General features: G+C 39.1%; 1 protein-coding gene across 2 annotated transcripts; it reads right to left on the bottom strand.

Moving 5' to 3' along the window:
• Positions 1 to 3994: 3994 nt before the first annotated feature.
• LOC103717464 lies at positions 3995 to 12627 on the bottom strand. Of its 2 annotated transcripts, XM_017845278.3 has the most exons (7): positions 12504 to 12613; positions 12311 to 12386; positions 8471 to 8739; positions 8232 to 8338; positions 7957 to 8089; positions 7611 to 7805; positions 3995 to 4501 (listed from the first exon to the last, which is right to left on the bottom strand). In XM_017845278.3, exons 3-7 carry the CDS (start codon positions 8720 to 8722, stop codon positions 4232 to 4234), a joined length of 957 nt encoding a protein of 318 aa, XP_017700767.1. In that variant the 5' UTR covers positions 8723 to 8739; positions 12311 to 12386; positions 12504 to 12613; the 3' UTR covers positions 3995 to 4231. The 2 variants fall into 2 exon arrangements, with proteins under 2 accessions (XP_017700767.1, XP_008804087.1); XM_008805865.4 differs by lacking the exon at positions 12311 to 12386 and having other exon boundaries at positions 12504 to 12627.
• Between the last annotated feature and the right edge of the window lie 4085 nt (positions 12628 to 16712).

The following is a 16712-nucleotide window of genomic DNA, read 5'->3' as shown; positions in this document are numbered from 1 at the left end:
GCTCGGATTTCTTCCTCAGCTGCTCCCACTCTTGTTTGGAGCACCTGACGCTCGGCCTCGGAGGCCTGGCACCTCGCCTCGGCCTCCTCATATCCACGCTGATACCTCCGGGCCCGCTCCCGGTAGTCCTGGACGACGTGCATCAGCGTTTCTGTCTCATGCAAGTGCTGTAAAAGAGACGTAAAAAAAAAAAACATTAGGCGCTACGAGTAAAAATTTTCACAAATTACACGGACGAAAAAATTAACTTACCCGGACGGCATTGCAGAGGGTAGCGTCCATGAAAGCATTATAGTTCATGGACCGAATCCTGGCCTGGTCAGCCGAGAGCAGCGCGACCCGAAATATTTCGCGCGCCACTCGAGGGTTGTCGAGGGCTGAATCGCCCTCGTATACCGACCAGACGGGTACAAGGGGCACCCGCTCCCCCGAGCCTGATGGGCCTGGAAGGTCAGCACCGGCTGGCCTGGATGGAGCCGACCCCGAGGCCCCCTGACTGCTCCCCGGCTCGGAGCTAGAAGGCTGGGGTCGGACAAGCGGTCGATCTGACTGCCGCATCGCTGAAGCGGGGCGCGCAAGCGCGAGACCCGCAGGACTCCTCCCCTGGTCGGCAACTGAAGCATCCTGCCGACCAGGGACTTGTGCCAAGGGCACCGGGCATGGGAGCACCACCGAAGCTCCCCGGGAGCCCGTGCCCCTGGAATTCGCGCCCTCACTCCGACCAGCGGCGGAGTGCGCGGGGCGAGAAGGGCCCGCCTCGGAGTGCGCGGGGCAAGAAGGGCCCGCCTCAGCCACTGCTGTCGCCGGGGCCGCCGAGGTCGCCGAGACCTTTGCCTTTTTTCTCGGCTCGGTGGGCTCGCCCGAGAGCTCGGCCGCCCTCTTCTGGAAGCGGGCGTAGAGGACCTCACTCTTAGTCACCATCTTTGCGATATCTGCAAAGGCAAGCAGGATTAGAACATTAGAACAGCAATAAAACGAAAAAGATACTGTTACTATCCTTACCGTGGGGACGCGCCGAGCTCAGGCCCACGTTCACCAGAGCGTCCTCACTTATGAGGCCGTTCAGTAAAATGCCGTCCCCGAGGCTGCGGATAGTGTCGACGATCCCCTGCTCGCGTGGAGAAAGCTGGGGGGGCTTATTGATAGACCTGAGCTGGGCCGATCTCCACCTAGGGTCGTACCCCCATGACCGTTCGGAACCTAAGAAGAAGAATTTCTTCTTCCAGTCATGAATAGACGAAGGGGCACCATGAAAAAGTGGCCTACCCGCCCGAAGGGCAATATAGAGCCACTCTCCGTCTCCCGGATTCGACTTTAAAATAAGAAGCCGCCGGAAAACGTTGACAGAGGTCGGAATCCCGTGCAGTAAGCACAGCGACAGGAAACCGATAACTGTCCTCCAGGCGTTCGGAGCAAGTTGTGCCGGAACCAGTTGGTATACCGTCAACAACTCATTCACGAAGCCGTGAAGAGGAAATCGTAGGCCGGCCCAGAGTGATTCTAGATACACTCCGATCCGGCCTACCGGAGGATCGGTTACCCGATCCCCCCGCCTGGCGGGCTCCAAACGGAACCCGTGAAGAGGGAAAAACCACTCTTCGGTCATTTCGACCTCCAGGACGCTCATGGTGGACTCGACTTCGCTTGGGATAGAACCCATTGGAAGAAAAAGGAAGACTAGGAAGAAAAAGGGAGACCTGAGAGAAACGCCGGAGAAAAAAGAACTTCGGACTGTAAAAAGCTGGAAGAAGAAGGCAATAAGAAGAGGACGGAAGGCCAGGGGAGAGTTTATATAGACCTCCCCAACGGCCCGGATCAGCGAGAAAAATGCTGTATCCCGTTTGGATTACGACACGTGTCGGCCCGAAAGACAGAGCGCCGCATTTAACTCAGGTTGACGCTTCGGACACCGAAGCGCCCCATCGGATCGTGCGGCCCCATCATGAGCCCACGACGCGAGAACGCTTCGGAGAAAGCATCCCAATAATGAGATATTTCGAAAAGGAGGAGACGCCGCCTATTAAAGGCACCTCAAAGCGCTCGATAATTTAAAACACGCAATAAATTAAAATTTTCGGAATCCGAAATGACCCAACTAAAGCTACTTCCCGCGCTCAAGCTGGAAGCCAGCTGGAACTCGGAAGTCGGGGGTAGTGTTGGGGGAAAAACCCAAGTCATATCGCCACGGAGGCGCTCGGCCAAAGAGCGCCGACCAGAAAGGCGCTCGGCGAAAGAGCGCCGACCAGGAAGGCGCTCAATTAGAAAGCGCCGACCAGAGGGAAATACCGGCAAATAGAGGCGCTCGACCAAAGGGCGCCGAACAGAAGGGTGCTCAGCTAAGAGAGCGCCGATCAGAAGAGGCCCAACCAAAGCGCCAAGTAGAGGCGCTCGGTTAGAAGGTGCTCGCCCAAAGGGCGCCGACCAGAAGTACTAGAAGCAACCCCGCCACAGGGCGCCCCGCTGGGCGACCAGCTCGGCTCGGCATCCTTGCCGAGCCGATGCCCTCACTAAATACTTGATCTCCGCCTAACCTTTTAAAGATCTGACGGCTATATACACGACTCCACTAAAACTTGCCACCTGCCACCATCTCTGAGCCGTCAAGGCACAAGATCTCCGCAGGTATTTTGGCACGACCTATCATTAATGCACGAGACCCACTCAAGTCTCCGGAGCACTCAGTCATTTAATGAACACGGCCCAAGACGATCTCCGGATCGCTGAACCATCAAAGCATATGGCTCTCCCTGACCGCCGGTTCACTCGGTAATAAATGCACTTACCGTCTATGAACCCCAGGCCCACTACGGCCAACGGTTCAACCACTCCAACGGGTCTGATCACCCACGACAACTCCCTGACTCCGGCCTGATTCGGCCTTATTCTCCACTACGCCATTAATGGGCCAAATCGTACCCAATTATCACGAAAGAAGACAAATTCTCCTGTCACCTCCCAGGTAACATAATGCCCTTCTATAAAAGGGAACCTGGGAGGAAAGAGGAGGGGGACCGGAAGAAGAAAGAAGAAAACAGCACAGACACAATTGAACAAAATATTCTCTTTATCTTCTCCACATATCTGCCCCCTCTGACTTAAGCATCGGAGGGCCGGCGCCGGAAAGCCCGGCCACCGGCTCTTTTTTGCAGAACAGGACGCACTCTTCTTCGCTCACCCCCTCCACGGAGGACGCAGCCGGCCGGCGCACCGCCGTCCGCCCTCCCGGCAGCGGAGCTCCTCCTCTCCTGGTTTCGCGGTGGCCCCCGGGTCCAATTTCCAGCAACAGTTATCTATGAGTTTTTTTTTAAAACAAACAGATAACCATAAAGCATGATTTACGTAAAAAGCATTTCACAGAAAACAAAACCAATTTTTCGTAAAATTCAATTTTCCAGGCTTTGTGATTTCCAGTTTTAGCAAAATTGGTTCTGTGACGAACCAAACAATCATTTTCGTAAAACTCATTCAATTTGATTTTTATATTAACATGTTTTGTTAAAGCTCGCAAACCAAACAGTCCCTAAGATCAGCATATTGTTCTCATGCACTCAGCCTACAGGGGAAAAAAATAGCACACTATTCCAGCAAGAAAAAAATACACATCTCTATTTTCTTTGCTTCTTTTCACAATTCCAAAGGGATTTCGTTTTATATTTATTTGAGAATTTCCACGTTAAACCTGCAAAGATCCGAATATTTTCCCCAGATCTTCCATTTTTTTGCAATAAAAACCAAGAACAAGATAGTTATCATGATTTAAAATAACTGTTTTAGCATGAATTCCTGAAAATTAGTTAGATGGCTATGACAGAATTGAAGGTACACCACTGAGGATGCTCACCTATCTGCCGTAAAAATGGCCCAAGCAAGAACGCATGCATTCATCCTAAAAGGGCATCTCAGTGCACGAGATTTCTACCACTGCAAGGTCTGGGCATCCTGGCGCATGAGGCATTTCAGTGCAAAATAGTTAAAGGTGTACTGAGAACAATAGTTAAAATGAAAGAGAAGGACAAACTACCGTCAACTATGGTTGATATACTAAACACCAGCACTTGAATGAAACATACAATCACAACAATTAATACGAGCCAATGTGCCTAAATATCAAGGCAACCTCATGCCCCAACTGAACTACAATCTCCCATAACACATCATATACAAAATATCAGTGCAAAAATAATCGTGAAATTGTCGAAGCCAGAGTACAGTGGTATGTATACCTCATGGGTTAGCAACCCAAAACCAAGCCCTCTTTAGAAGTAGAAGTGACACGAAGAATTGCCTGAGCGCTTAAAGGGGATAGTTTGGCTTGGCAGAAGGCCTCCCAAGAATCTGCAGAATCTTCACTCGGTGAGGCATGAGACTTCTCATAGATGGTTTGCAATTCCAATGCCAGTGTCCTAGCAGCCTCTCTTGATTCAGGAAGCTGATCACTAAGCTGAGATGCTGCAACCTGGACGAGCTTATCAATCCCATATGCTTTAATTCCTTCCAGACCCTGCAAGATATAAGCCCGTTGAGTACACGAGCAAGAACACAAGCATGCTACAAGTTCATCACAAATCGCTCCAATTATCAGTATTAATACCATACATAACCTAAAACTAGAAGTTGTGAATTTTTTAACTAATGATGCAGTCTTCAAGTGAACAGCAGATCAATGGAAATATTGAATTGAAAAAAGAGCCTAGACGATCTTCAGACAATAGAATGGTTTGGTAATATGAACAACAGGAGATGAAGTGGAAAGCAAAAAAAGGAGTGCAACAAATTTTCAAGCAATGTATATAGACTTTAGATTTCAAACTAACAATCAAGGCTGTTTTCTTTCATAAAATTTCTAGCAGATGCTAAGTAGTCTTAATAATAAGTTTACTTACAATCAAACTCAACAAGAATAGCTAGGACTTTGAGTCTGTTTAAGCTTAAAGCCTGTAAGCAGGGAACTTCAACCAATCCTGAAAACCCAATATCCCCCGCATTACATTTACCACCAGATAAGAGCAGCTGAAGTCTGCAGCCAATCTACAGAAGTACTAGTTGGAAAGGGTCCTAATAGCTACCCTTTTTGGATAGTTTAAAACCACCACCAATATGATTGTTCGAATCAAGGTCCGTAGTCTCAGTACTAGGTATCAAACAGGTACTTACCAAGTTCAGGATGGATGGTATGCACCCCATAACTCCCAGCCCTTATTTTCTCACTCTTTATCACAGTGCGAAAGTAGAGGTACTGGACTGGGAATCAAGGTATACATGCGGGTGAAAGTCAAATACGAACAAATGGGTTTTCAAGTATGAAAGTCGAGGGTCAACAGTCGCTTGCCCGAAATCAGGCGATATGTGTCGGTACCGAGTGGAACAAGGTGGTTTCGCTCAGTTCAGACTTCAGACAGCTAAGGACCAGTTCTGAACTGAACCAGCAAACCTACTTGGTTCCACACCGATTTGGTACAGTGCGCCTCGAACCAGGTGGTTTGGGTTGGTTCGAATTCAGGTAAATACATCTTTCAAGTTTCAACTGACAACTCAGAATGGAGAGGCACTTTAACCATTTCCAGCTTTTTGCTTTTTTCAAGTCCCTGTATCAGGTTTAAGGGACCAATGTAAACTTTAGGGCCAGTAGAAAGTTTTAAAGATTTACCATCTGTTCTCATGTTTAATCTTTTGATCTTTCTAATAAAAAAATTTCAGATAGGGAAGGAGAGCCTAAACGAATCTGAATTCTGTCATTTTTGTCAAGGTTCAGATGGGGGAGGAGAGCCTTGATCAATCTGAATTCTGCCATTGTAATCCTCTGCATCAATCAAATTACCAACACTTAGATAAGCAGTGAGAAAAATTTAAAGAACCTTCCACTTGCAGAGGTTTTGACCTTGTGATGTATAATCCATAAGACTAACAACAGATAGAATGATGGAATTCTTGTTACTGGGTGCTGTTTATGTTTTACATATTGTAAATAAGCGCATCAAAAATATATCCAATCACAGTCCAAAATACAGAAGTTACACATATTACAGTTCCAACCATAGCCCAAAAGACAGCTATACAGCAACCCAACTCCAGCCTGAATGGCCAAGTCTCTTGTCAGGTGTAATATTATCAATCCAAATTGGTAGAAAAATTATGTGTTCCTTCTCAGAATTTTCAAAAAATGATGCAACAAATGAGACTTTTCAGCATTTCAAAAAAGCAAAGCAAGAAGTGAAAAAATGAGTAAACAATACCAACATGCAGAGTCAGCCACATGAACCACCTTCAGGTACTTAACACTAATCAAGGACACATCCACTACCACAACGAGCTCCATGAAACTTTTTATAATGTTCCATCTGATATCCAGATCATTTTGATAAAAGTCAAAAGCTAACTCGAGATAGAGAGCTTCACATGATCAGTAAGCTTTAGCTCCACATGATCAAACACAGGGTACCAGTTTATTCTCTCATTTTTTTTATTTTCCACTGTTGATAACTTGAGAAACCCCAGCTCCTCCATCTTGAACAATTCTTTTTTTTTTCATTTAGGTATTGTAAGTGCATACCTAAAAACTCCATAATTTTGTCTGCACTAAACAGGTATAGTTATTGCATTCAAAGTAAAGCCTCAAGTATCTAGAAGCAGGATTTAGGTAATGAATCTGACTAGAAAACATTTTCTGTGGTTCCCATCAAATCTCCTTTAAAAATTAGCCTCATATAATCCTTTGCTTGATGGGAGATCCTGCAGTGAGAGTTACATGATTGCAGTTTCTCAATTACATGTCACAGGGTCACAGGCAATACTAACATGAAGTGAGCCCCCCCCCCCAAAAAAAAAAAAAAAAAATGAATGACAGTCTAACCCATAGATAGTGATTTCACAACAATAAAATTATACATAATGACTGTAAATTCAACTATTATAGATTTTCATATGCAAACCAAAGCTCTGGCACCATTATTAAAAAGTAAAAAAACAGACAAGAATAACCAAGTTACTTCTGAAGGGATGATTTTGACTGTAGGCCACGTTTCTACAAAGGGTTTACAATTGCATATATAATCTTATGGAGTTGGTTACCAGAAAAATTCTTCTATAGCTACTTTCACTACCTGATCAAAACTAGCTTTTCTATGGTTCCCATATGACAAGAATTAACCACCGGCAATTTGACAAAATGCTACCCATAATATGACACAAATTCGTAGGTCAGTAATTTAGGTCCTAAACTTATTTCATATATTATTTAAGAGCAAGAATACCTCATGTGGAATATACAAATTTGAAAAGAAATGACTGGTCATTATTCTTTAAATAGATTTAAGATAAAATTCCATATGAACCTAACCAATCTACATCCTCCACTACCCATTCAAATCTATTATAATTCCAAGTTAACCGATTGACTCAACTCCCCAAGCAAGCAAATTGAATTAAAATTGATGAATGACCTGATGAATTGACGAGTCAGGGAGCTACAGGAAACTACTGCAGGATAAAATTTGAAATAAGCATAAAATTATATAGCAATATAAATATCTCTATTATGGCCAAAAAAAATCCAAATGCAGAACCTAGCTCAACCATCAAGCATTATTTTTAATGGTAAGATGTAAACTTACAAGTCGAGGTACACTCCTGCTAAAACACATAGATGCTTTTGCCCGTATTCGAGGATTCTTATTCTTAAGATAAGGCAGCAATTTTGGCAATAATAAAGAAGGAGAGATACAGGTTGTCATTGCTACTAGAGCTGTCTCAGCAGCTTCACAGACGAAACGTTTGTCTTGCGAAGATTTGAGAAGCAACTGCAAAAGCTGAATCCAGTATATACCAACAGCCTAATAAGTATCTTTTAATAATTTGCACGGTACTGTCAAGCATGTTAAGTACAGACAATAGAACAGTTTGGCATAAGGAACAACTGAAAAATAGAATGACAGAAAAGGTCAGAAAATGGAAACATACCAGAGGATCAGATGAATCGATGACTGAATCGCTATAGATCTTAAAGATGTCCGCAGATGTCATAATTGCAGTCTTGCACACAGCACTTCTAGGATTTTTCAATGATTTTACAATCAAAGGAATCCCATCTCCTCTATTACCAAAATATAGAAAATAAAACAGTATTAAAAAATAAAGCTGGATCATATCTAATAAAGAACTGTTTCTTGAACCAAAAAGAATACAACTAAATTATATATCTCAAATAAAATATTGTATAAGAGAAAGAGACTTACAACATCTCAAGCAGTTTTTCCTTGTGATATATTGCTAATTGGCGCACATTGTTGAGTGCTTCACATATTAGAACCCAATCCTTTGAGTCTAATCTTGTTAAAAGTGTCTACATAAAATGAAAGGACATTAAAAAATTGTTATATATGAAAACAAAAATAGAATATCGATGCTTACAAAAGTCTAGTATACATGGGACATACAAATAAAGAAACCAGGAATGTTAAAGGATTAACTATACATTGAGACTTGAATCCACATCTGGAAGATCTGTCAAGTTCTCAGAATCTATGTACTCAACTTCTGAATTTCCTGCCTCAACTCCATTGTTCCCTAAATTACATTCTGAAACTTTGTTCAGGCATTTGTCAACTATTTCATTGCTATTCTCGATGTACGGCTTGATAAAGCTTCCTTTACTAGAACCGTCAGTTTTCCTCTCCAATCCTGGAACAGGAAGTACATTGAGATCTCTGAGGGCCTTCCCTGACATTTTTTTATCTTGGAAATCTGGGTAATAAAAAAGAAGACAAGTAAGGATTGCATGACATACCAAATCAAAACCATCAAGCCTTGTCTTAACCAGATGGAACTAGTAAAACAGCAAATATAGGCAAAAATTGAGATAGTAAAATGACTATATCTAACAATAAAACAAGACAAAACTGATATATTGAAATGCATAAACATAATAATCTAATATTTTCCAATTAATTTAAAAATTAAAACAATAGTGATACACCATCTCAATCAACTTGTACATGTGGACTAGAATTAAGTGCTTAATAATGGCTTCCCACTGAAATGCAAAAGAAAACCACAATAGATTAGTTGTTTTTGAGGAATGTGGAGGAGAAACTGAACCAAAGTAAAAAGAAAGTATTGTCAATTTCCAAATGAAAATACGCATCCCATGCATAGATGCCTTCACAGGTATTGTCAATTCCTAATAAAAGTATGCATGCCACTACATGCTCTCAGTGGTCTAGCACCATGAGTTATGCTCATAATAATTATTAGAATACAATTGCAGAAAAATATAAGAAAACATGTAAACCTCTAGTTGATACTTAACATAAAGAGCAAAGGTTCTACTCAAGGTCCGTAATCTCGGTACTTGGTACTATATCAATACATTACCGGTACGGTATGGTCGGGTCTGATACAGTACGCAACTATGCATCTTGTACGAAGACAGCTCATGACCTTTTTTAATCACTTTTTTTGTCACAATATTGCATGAAACAGAGTGGTAAAGTCGGTATGGTATAGTATGCACACCGATTTTGGAAGGTACAGGGTGGTGCCATACAGTTCCGCTCAGTTCAGGTCAGTACGGGCCGGTTTGGGGCTTGTACCAACACGAATGGTGCTTCATGCCGGTTCCAACCTAGTACGGGTCAGTACTGGTTCAAGGCGATATGACAAACATTGGTTCTACTACAAGTAGTACCTGTTAATGATTGATAGCTAGTTCCTATGCAAAGAAAGGAATGGATGTTAGCTAGTTGTGTAATAATAACAATGGCATTGTGATTTCCTAATTGGAATGATCTGTGCTAATAGGAAGCTCAAAAGTGTCGGAGTGTGTGACAAAAGAGGCATACTACTGTTTCTGCAAACTAAATCAATGCAATGCATCCTTGGATACTACATGATGGACATGTTACAATTGCTAATTGCTCCGGTCACTAAATATGCTGTCTCTTTACAAGTTAAATGTTTTATTTTCCTTGAGAAATATTATTAATTGGTACATCTGAAAGAAACTTAAATGACTTTTTAGAATTCTCTAGCATATCAAGTTAATTTTGGCCCAAATGGTTCTGTGAGAAGAATGAACAAGATGCAAGTCTATGGCATGCAAATATAGATTTGTTTTGGTGACTTAACAGTTAAATCAACTAATTACCGCATTCCGCTAGGCCAAGCTCCAAAATAACTTCAACATATAATGATCAGCGAAGAATTCTCAAAATAAAAAACAAAAGTACCCAAATGGTGTAAGATAACACAAGATGCTTTATTTCATACTACCTTTCTTCTAAGAACAGAGGTGGGAGCACCAAAATGTGTTCATAAAAATGATGGAAAAATTACCTATGCCAAACACTTGGGGAAACACCTCCCAAGATTTGAAAATAGAACCTCCTCCAAGTGAGAAGGGTGAAAACATGACGCTATAGCCCTCCTTGCCACCATTATACTACTAATATGAGTCCGCCACTTCCAAATTAGAAACTTTGCACCCATTGTTAAATGGTACCGATATGTTCAACTGGGTGCCAGTTAAATGTCACAATAACCAGTAGCACTCACAAAGAACAACAATTTAGATTGTAAGTTTCTTGTCATATGTCACACATGAAGGTCTGATGTTGTGTAAGATTGGGATCAAGTTGTAAATTGTAGAGGGGCCTACACTAGATTCAATCGTAAATCAATCATAGATCGTAAGATCTTTTCTAACTTCTTTCAGAAATTCCTAAATATAAAAGAAATGTGAAAATTGAAATACAAGTCAACTATAAAGTGGATGAATAGAGAATAAAAAGCATGCGTACAAGTTTAGTTTTCACCAATTTAGGCTCATATACAGTATTTCTAATGGAACAAAAACATTTTGTTTCGTTATTCAAAATGTTTATATACTAATCATCATTTTAGTTGTCTCATATTTAGTTGTTAAAATTAGTCTTTGAAAAATGTTGTAATAAGGATCTATTTTTGGACTCCTCAGCCCATCAAGGTTATATTGACTATCTACCTTGTCTTTCAACTCAAGAAAAAGAAAGAAAATTTATTGAAATTTAATATTATACAGACTATTTACTTAAATAAATAAAGAAATGGCCCAAACATTATCATGAACACCAGAATAATACCTAACAGAAGCTTTATAGCTAAGTTTCGGCTGAAACTACGGAAACAAGAATCTGGGTGTCATTTCAATTAGATATGGGACAAAATGGATTGATTTTAGCCAAAAAGAGATCAATTTTGACCAAAGCTTCAAACCTTGATTTAAATATTGTGATCCTAAGCTGATCCTGATCCAAGGATGGGATCCAGATCGTTTAAAACCATTTTGATCTGGATCTCCAGATCATGAATTGTAAGATTTTGCAACAATGTGAAGGTCTAACTAAACCAAAACTGGTGTATCATGACCATGCCAACTTATTGCATAAAGATTCCCCACTATAGAAATAATACTATATAAATCTATAGAAAAACTGCTGGAGTTATCGTCAACACCAAGTTTGTTGTGTAGTCATAGCCTTTGGAAAGAAAAACATTCATCAAAATCATCTTAGTTCATATGTTTTGTTTTACACATAAAAGCTATAATTGGTGTAGATGACTTCAACTTTTACATTCCTGGTGCAAGGAAGGAATGAGGATAACATGAGTTATCTTTTCATAAAGAATTTGTTTCAGCTAAAAGGAAGAATCTATCTTTTCACTGAAATGGATCTTTTAGTTAGTTACAAACTATTTAGGTGGCTAAACAACCAACATCTACCATCATACTTCATGTCATTAAAGGATGCACCATTTGCAATCTACATAATCGAACAAGCAGATTGCCAGGTCCTTATCTTACTAGCAGTCTTCTAACGATCCATCAGCTATGCAATTAAACACTTTGATAATCAAACAGAACACAATTTACATGTTTTTAAATCAAATAAAGGCCGAGAAGATACCAAAGCGTAACTATAGATGATTTCGCATTCAAAATGTGCCAAATAATCCTCTTACTAGCAAAAATAAAGAATCACTAGCAACAAAAATCAGATATCTACTCATATGTTATTAGAGTTACTCGCCTAAGGTGAAAAGGTTGGATGTTATGCAGCAAAATAAGACAGGAACTATTATATATATATTAGCAGTACAGAAATATAGGGCAACGGCACAGACAAGTTGTGCAAGATCAATAGTTATGATTAATTTTCTAAAAATATCAAAAACTCCACAGGTACTTTAATGCTCGTACAGAAGTAAACAGAAGATTAGCCAAGACTTAAAGAGACAAATTCAACACGATCTGGCTCATGAGAGAGGGGGGGTATACTTCGAAGACCGGGGAATCTTTGATATCTCTCTCGGCTTCTTCGGGTTGATTCTCCGAAGAAGAAGAAGTCCTGGATCTGGATTTATGGAAGGGAATGAGGGTGGGATCGAAATGGAGGGGTTTTAGAGGAGAGAAATGGATCTAGGGTTTTGGAGAGACACGGAGAGAGAGGGAGAGAGAGATGAAGACTCACCTGCTCGAAGAACTCCCCGGCGGTCGACTTGGCGAGGGTGGTGTCGCCACTCCGGAGTGCTCCGTTACACGGGAGAGAGTACAGAGAGGACAGGGTAAGTAGGCCCAATAAGCGACTTGAGGGGTTTTTTTTTTTCCTTTTGTTTTTTTATTTTTTCCCCCAAGCCGGCCGGCCTCCTTCGATAGCAACAACCAACATTCTCCGAGTAATTTATTAATAAATAATTCTTGAATCATTTTTAGATTTATGTTTTGTGTGGATGATTCTTCTAGGTGGAGGAATATATCAGGAATCATTCAATAATTCATGTATTGTATGTAAATTTATTGATTTGTTATCAATATATCTGCATATTAATTATGAAATCTGCATGCAAGTCGAAAGCATTAATTTTGTAAACAAAATTAATATAAAGTTATAGGTAATAAATCACAAAAAAATTAATTATAAATAGTTTGGTCTATATTAATGACATGGTTAACATAACTTGATCATGATTAATATCTCAATTTTTATATATATATATATAATCTAATTTTTTTCTATATTAACATAAATTAATAAATTTTAATAAATTAGTGAATATAATATAAATATTTTCACCAACGTTGAGGCTGTCTTGATTGTGTCTTGGCTGTGGATAAGGATAGCTACATTGTGTGTAAAGAAAATTGCTAGATCTAATTTTGGTATGGAGGGATTAAACATGCTCTCCATTAATGACATAACATCTCTTCCAGAGGATGTAAGAAAGCTGAACAATTAGACCTGGATGAAAATAACAGCAAATTTTAGATTCGATACCTAATGAATCATGTTGGCGATGAGGAAGTTGAAAGACTTTGTTAGAATATCAAGCTACAGACACCTCCAAGCATCCTCTAGGTTTGTACAGCAATTTTTTAAAATTATTCTTCAATTATTTCTATTTTCTTAACTCCATCTTGAATTTTTTATTTCATAAAAATAAATCTTGTTTATTTATTTCTAGAATTCCTTCAATTAGTTATTATGGTCAAATAAGATACAATGAAGAATTAAGCAAACCATACTATTGTATGAACAATGGAAAGTTCAAGTACTATCTTTTCTCTCCAAATTTTAATGTTAGATGTAATTTTTTTGCATTGTATGTTCTATGCTTTTTCAATAAAATTATGTTAACATGTAATATAATGCCTATATATGCATTCACTACGATAAGATTTCCGCATCAGTATGGTAAGCATTGGAAGGTGAAAGAATGTATTGTAAAGATGTTATATGTATAATTAATAAAAAGAGGAACATCCAACTTATCATTATGGAGGATGGTTCTCATGGATGATGTGGTAAACACTAATTTAGATAGATTTTTGTTTGATTTGATATTAACGATTTATATGCAGTGTAATATATTAACTAACACTTTTTTCCCTCTCAAAGGATGAGGACATCGAAAATAATAATATAGAATTAGAAGATGGAAAAGTTTAGAGCTATTTTTAAGTTGCACAATTTATGCGAGCTATTTGATGTTGAAATAAAGAATATAGAAATAAAAAAATAAGTTTTTGAAGAATAACATCCGATTAGCAGCCACAAAATCTTTTAAAGTTTATGCCAGGCTTATATTTTTTCCCCATTTCTATTTATGGGCCAGGTGGGATTTGGGGTAAGACCTTGCTTGTAAAGTAAATCATCGCACCTACGATCCAATCAATTGGGAGAGAATCAATAAATTCTTTTTCGGAAGCAATTCATACTTTCCGAACGCAACATACAACTCTCTATTGTACTGCGATCTTCAAGTATGCATGTTCCTCCTTCTCCCTTACCATGGCAACTCTTTGTGAAATAACTTTTGATGGAAAAAAAAGAAGGCGTTAAGAGGTTTTGGGATCAAACAGGTTTTAGCCGGTTCAACTTTCTAGGCTGGTCAAATGGACCAAGTTTTGTATAATATCTAGCCTCAAAAAGGCCGGATATTATAGAGACATTGTCTCAAACTATTATGCACGGCATGATAAACTAGGTAATATGACCTTTATCTTGTGATATGTCTGGTCTTCTCCACTTGATCACAGCAATCTACAGGATAAATAGTTCAGATCATATAGGTTACAAATAAAAGTCAGATGCTTCCAAAAATAAATAGTTCTAGCCTTTGCATAATAAACCTATGAAAAAAAATTACATTTGCATGGAAAACTAAATATCAAATTTGATAAATATGCTTGATATCATAAATTGTGCCAACTTTTCTTCCATAGTTATGGACTTAAATTCCAGAGCTAGATATGTTGATGTGTCTAATTTTCCCCTCCCTCTCTCTCTATCTTGTTCTGTGTTTTTAACATGCTTATCTATAACAGATTAACTTTTGCGAAGTTATTCTTTATAAATTGATAATTATGCATATATCCCTAGCGTTTTCATGTATACACATCCGCACAACATACATCCGTGCGGGTAACATTCAGTTTTATGTTGTCAAAAGCTAATTCTATATCTTTAAAACGAGATGAATGCCATACTCATAACATAATATTATAATGTTACTATATAATTATCAATATTATAATATATATTGTAATTTTATAAACATGGACTATAGCATATGTGAAATATAATTATCTACATCATGTACCATACTATATTATATAAAATCATTCTGTTCATTCCATAACATATCACTTTGTACTTACATATTATAGTTACAGTGCACATTTATACTTATATTGTACTTATAGTATTATATAGTATAATTTCTAATGTTTAATAATTTAATATACTGCTATAAGGAATATTATATTTCTAATTTTATGCAGCGAGACATAATAAGAATAGTATATTAGAAATATATTAACATAACATTTTGATATATAATATATAATATATTAGTTAATAAAAATAATAAGTAATGGGGGGAAACATGGAACACCTCGATCTCAGGCCAAACTAATCCATTGACCTCAGACATAAACCGAGGTAAATGACTTTAGCTCCAACCGAGGAGTCGCCAGCCGAGGAGAACTATCAGCATGCATCAACTAGGGTTGGTAATTCTAATAACCGACAACCCCGGCAGTCTATAGTCATGGCAGCCCTACATCTTGCATTAGGCCTGCGCCGCACTCTACCTACACGGACTGACTCGGCATTATTGCACGTCACGTCGGCCTAGGTAACTGTTGGAAAAACGCTATCAAGAAATAATGATGCCGCAAACTTCTTTTCTCTCTTTGTGTAATTAAATGGGCACAAGCAACAATAATCTTTACACAAACAATTATCAAGCAATCCACAAACAAGAGCCAACACATTTTTTTTAACATGAAAAAACTTTCGATGTGAAGAAAAAAACCACAGGGCCTAGTCCAGCTAAAAACTTTCACTATTTATAATAATGAGATTATAATAAATCCTCTCTAATTTAACTAGAGGTTATATAAACATCAACAAGTTTTAATCTTAGCTTTTACAATAAGAACATTCATCATCAAAAAGGTGGATTTCAACAATAAACAAGAAAATAGAGAATAGATCTCACCAAGTATTGATATTTGAAATAATCAATAGAAAAGGCTTTTCAAAGTTCCAAACTGTTCAATTTGTAGTTCTCAATGCTGAAAACAACATATTAAAATTTCGGCCAAATCTGGATAAAATCAATTAACCGATTATCTGACAAAGTAGCACATTTGTCATTCTCTTCTTTTTCTCCATGTTCTTTTCTTGTTTCTCGCGGTCCACGTTACTCGGTTTCCCATGGTTACTGTACTACAAGGCCAAGCTATTTTGGAAAATAAAAACATGTTATATTATTTCTTTTTTTAAGAAAAAATCAAATGAGGTGGATTCCATATGAGGAAGAGCCACACCGACAATAACAACAAGACTAGCTCCCCCATATAAAGAGGGCTACCTGGGGGACTTAAAGTATGCTCATAATAAGCACCGACTATCCCTTATAGAGATCACCATCTAATGAGATCTCTTTCTTCCATATTGTTGCCTCGTTATTCTGACTTAGGCATCGGAGGGTCCTCCATCGGAAAACTTTTCGACAATTGGATTTCATGCAGCCCACCCAGCGAAGGAGACTAGTGCTCGATGCCTTAACCAGCTTGTTCAACTTGCCCCCAATCGACCTTAAGGTCATCTGAGCTGCAATCCCACCTTGGTCTGAATTCGACAGTAACAGTTTAGCGTTAGAGGAAGGGCCTA

Source organism: Phoenix dactylifera, chromosome 9 (genome assembly GCF_009389715.1).
Source record: "Phoenix dactylifera cultivar Barhee BC4 chromosome 9, palm_55x_up_171113_PBpolish2nd_filt_p, whole genome shotgun sequence".
NCBI classification, from domain to species: domain Eukaryota; kingdom Viridiplantae; phylum Streptophyta; class Magnoliopsida; order Arecales; family Arecaceae; genus Phoenix; species Phoenix dactylifera.
This window is presented reverse-complemented; position numbering and strand designations above follow the sequence as displayed.